Source organism: Aplysia californica, unplaced genomic scaffold (assembly GCF_000002075.1).
Source record: "Aplysia californica isolate F4 #8 unplaced genomic scaffold, AplCal3.0 scaffold00117, whole genome shotgun sequence".
NCBI lineage: Eukaryota > Metazoa > Mollusca > Gastropoda > Aplysiida > Aplysiidae > Aplysia > Aplysia californica.
The window spans coordinates 737,058-740,909 of NW_004797387.1; the positions used below are offsets into that span (position 1 = coordinate 737,058).

The 3,852-nt window shown below is 44.3% G+C and overlaps 1 protein-coding gene across 1 annotated transcript in view; it reads right to left on the reverse strand.

The window, feature by feature from the left end:
• Window positions 1-160: 160 nt before the first annotated feature.
• Window positions 161-3,852, reverse strand: part of LOC101860402 (carbohydrate sulfotransferase 9) — a gene marked incomplete in the record, with an annotated part of 15,410 nt that continues 11,718 nt past the window's right edge. The window contains 3 exon segments of the mRNA XM_035969106.1: window positions 161-205; window positions 678-865; window positions 3,388-3,559. Of these exon segments, the coding sequence (XP_035824999.1) occupies window positions 161-205; window positions 678-865; window positions 3,388-3,559 (405 nt within the window).

Consider the following 3,852-nt stretch of genomic DNA (forward strand, 5'->3'; position numbering starts at 1 on the left):
CTTTTTTTTTTTTACCTGTGAAGACACATCTTTAAAACTTCCACCGCCAGGCTTACTTATCAAGGGCTCAAGACAATCATAATAGATCATCTTTTTTTCGTTTTGTTTCCTTGTGTTTAAACGTAGGAGTTTTACGCCCTCCTCGATACAATTTAGATCATTAAGACAGGTGGGCTTCGACACTGCCTGTCAGGGCCAACCCGGGCTGGGAGGAATACAGCCTCCCAGCAGAAAGACAGAAATACTCTATAAAGATTCTACCTACAAGACTATAAGGGAATCAAAATCAGATTTCTTTGAGTTCGACGGCGAAGCGCCTAACCGCTACACAAAAGACGACGGTGCGGGAATTCGGTTTGTATGGGTAATTAATAATAATAATAGTAATCATCATCATCATCATCATCATCATCATCACCATCATCATCATCATCATCGCCATCACCAAGTGCCAGAACTGCAACAGACATCGGTGATCATGGTCTACCATTCTTCCCTTTGCTCGGGTATATTCAAAAAGCTAAAATTATCCTTATCTTTCCCAGTCACTCATCTTTGCTCTGCGTCCACCTCTTCCTCGATTGCCTTCAATTGTACCAATGACAACTAGATGTCAAAGGCCCTCACGTCTTTACAAGAGTGAGAGATTAATATGAAGAACTACACACAAGACCTACCTCGTCTTCAGGGAAAGAGTTGTTAGTCCGGAAGTAGCCATTGACCTGGAACGCACGCCATAGTATTTTGGCTAACTGGACAGTGGTCAGACAGTCCTGGTTGAACAGTCGCTGACTGTAGAGTCCGTAGTGATAGTCAATCATAATCCTCAGCTCGTCTTCCACGTGAGACTTGTGATGTAGTTTTCCTGGTAGATACAATAAATCTTTCAGTCACACCTCTGATCTTAGGGTAGGTTAGATCTATAAAACCCAGTCATCTCGGATAAAGGCAGAAAATCTTGGAGGTCCTGTGTGCAAGTTGTGCACTTTAAAGATCCCTTGGTGGTCCAAAATCAACAAGAGTATGCTTCGGCCGCCACCCGAGCAAAATTCAAAATTAATTCCTACCAAACTGAAAGTGTTTAATGTGTCCCACGGCCTCATAATATGACCGTATGCAGTTGTGAGCGCCGTAAAACACTTACAGAAACAAAGCAAACAAGAGAACAATAGTCAAGGATTACCTTGCAAGTGTACGACCGAGAACAAAGAGAACGATTTACACTATTTACTCTCTCCCAACCAGACCATATTTCTCAGTGTGAGCAAGCAATTTTGGAGGCTTCTTTCCTCTATAACTGTCTGAAATCATTTTTAAAAAACGAAGCAGGGAAATAAGTATGTATTTCTGCCAGGCCGTATAGACGTATATTTTTATTTTAAAAAAGAAGTAATCTGATCGTAAAACAGTAGTTTTTTTTTTAATCTTCAAGACTGTTTCCGTAATGGACGAATTTATTGAGAAGCAGAATGCGCCTCACGATACGGTATGAGTTGAAAGCGTTCGAAAAGGTACGAAATTGTTTAGATTCAGCGATTCTCCCAACACTGCAAGATTATTTAAGAGGCGTTGTCACGGCATGGTGATGTGGTTGTATACACGGATGGATCTGTTAAACGAGGGGTGAAATCTGGATGGGGCTTCTTAGCGAGAGTGAACGGCAGATTAGCGCAGGAACAGCAGAGAGCATACAATATGACAACATCTAGCATGAGAATGGAGATAGAGTCAATCACTCAGGCTCTCAAATGGGTTACAACAACTCGACAAGCACATGTGGTCTTTGTCACAGACTCTCAGAGCACTCTGAGGAAGATTGAAAGTGAGAACCTTAGAGTTGAATGGACAGAGCTACTGAAGAAGACGACACAGAAAAAGATCACCTGGATCTTCACCCTGGGCCCTTTGGAGTCAAGGGCAATGAGCGGGCTGATGAGCTCGCTGGAAAAGCAAAACCTGAAGGAAAACTGTGCCCTGACAAACCTAAAATTGTGAATTCAGTCAGTGAAAAACAGGAAAAAGAACAAGAAGAATAGGAATACCATTATCTTGAGCGATTTCGTGAGCTTGGAATTGGATGGGGCGCCTGCAGAAGACTTAGTGGGAGGAGCAGAAGGCTATGGAATCAACCATTGCTTGGAACCGTAAGCATCTACACACTTCGAGATGTGCTTCTCCAGGTGAACGGAGCGCTTATGGGGATGCCCCTTGTGGAGTGATGTTGGTCCTTCACGCAAGTAACAAGTTAAGAGGCGGGACTTTCGAATTCAACGTCCATCTCCAGTGGCACCGAGCCAAATCTGGCATGATGTTGTATCTGTGGTGTGTAATGTACTGTGATGTGGTGTGGTATAAATATAATGCGGCAAGGCGTGATATTGTGGAATGGTTTTTATTCGGTATACTTTTGCTGCTTCGACCCTGCCTGCTGGGGCCAACACGGACTGACAAAATATCACGGAGCTACTCAATAATAACTTTTGCACTATGACAGCCCATGATTCTCATGTCTTGTGCTTGCGATGGCAAAGAGCCTTACCATTACATCAAAGACGATAGCATTGTGTGGTATGGTGCATAATTGTATAGAGTATAATGTGAAGTTGAGGGCAAGCGAGGCAGGGGAAGGCCCAGAACAACATACTTAGGGAACCTAAACAATTGGGTAACAGGGAAAGGTCAGGGAAACGTAGCTTTTTTTTTAGAACATCCGAGCAAAGGAATGAATGGAAAACCATGATCGCCGATGTCTGTCGCAGATCTGGCACTGGATGATGATACTGTGAAATGCCGTGTAATACTATGTCGTATGGTATGATGTGGTAAGGCACCAGATTGTGTAGTGAACTGTGGTGTGGTATGATGTACTATAGTATGATAATTTTAGCGTGGTATTGTATGGTATGGAGTAGCGTTGAGAAGTGAGGTGTGGTCTAATGGAATGGTATGGAAACCGGTAAACGTACCTTTCAATATTGAAAGCTTATTTAACAGAAGGGGTCTTTTAAAGAAGACCTTCCATAAAAGATAACCAAACTAAGTTAGCAAAGAGCACTGGAAAATCTCTAAATAACTTCAAGTTCAAGGATGCGCCATCCCTGATTTGAACCACGGCCACCTGCATCGTAGTGCACATAGTCTACAGTGCAGGTGGTTGGAGACTGGTAGGTCCTACCCTAGACGGTCAGAGAACGTAGTATAAGAACGTATAGGGCCTACCTCTTTTCTTTCCATGTGTTGTTTCTGTCTGTTTTACTTTTTCCCTGCATTGAATGACAGCGTGTCGTGTTGGTGAGCTACTCTTTACTCGAACAAACAAGAGGCTGCTATTACCAAAGATCGTGAACCTTTGCTATTACTATAGGGAGAAGATCTCCAGTACTTTACCTTCTACCAGATGTCCTAGACCCACCACTCGGAGAGAGTAGTGCGAGTCCCGTGAGAAGGTTTCCACGTGACCTACCACGTGCGGTCGGAAGGTGCAAGGGTCACAGACTGAACTGACAGGCCTCCAGTGGGGGTCACGGTTGCGGAGGACATAACGAAGGAACTCCTCAAACTGGGGACAGACAATGCAGAGAACGTTGTGTTGGATTGCTGGTTGAGAGAGCCCTGCCTTCCAGTCTAGTTCAGCCTCAAACATCCCCTGCCCTCACTGCTACAGGAATTTCCGAGCGAAGATCGGCCTGATCAGCCATCTCCGCACACACTCCTCCCCTACAGTGATATGAAGTCAAGGTCATCTTCGCCAGCGAAGAACGAACATCAAATTGGATGTGGGTGCTTTTGTGTGTGTATTGTGTGTTTGTGAGTGGAGAAGGGAGGAGGGGGATGTGTGTGTGTGTGTGTGTG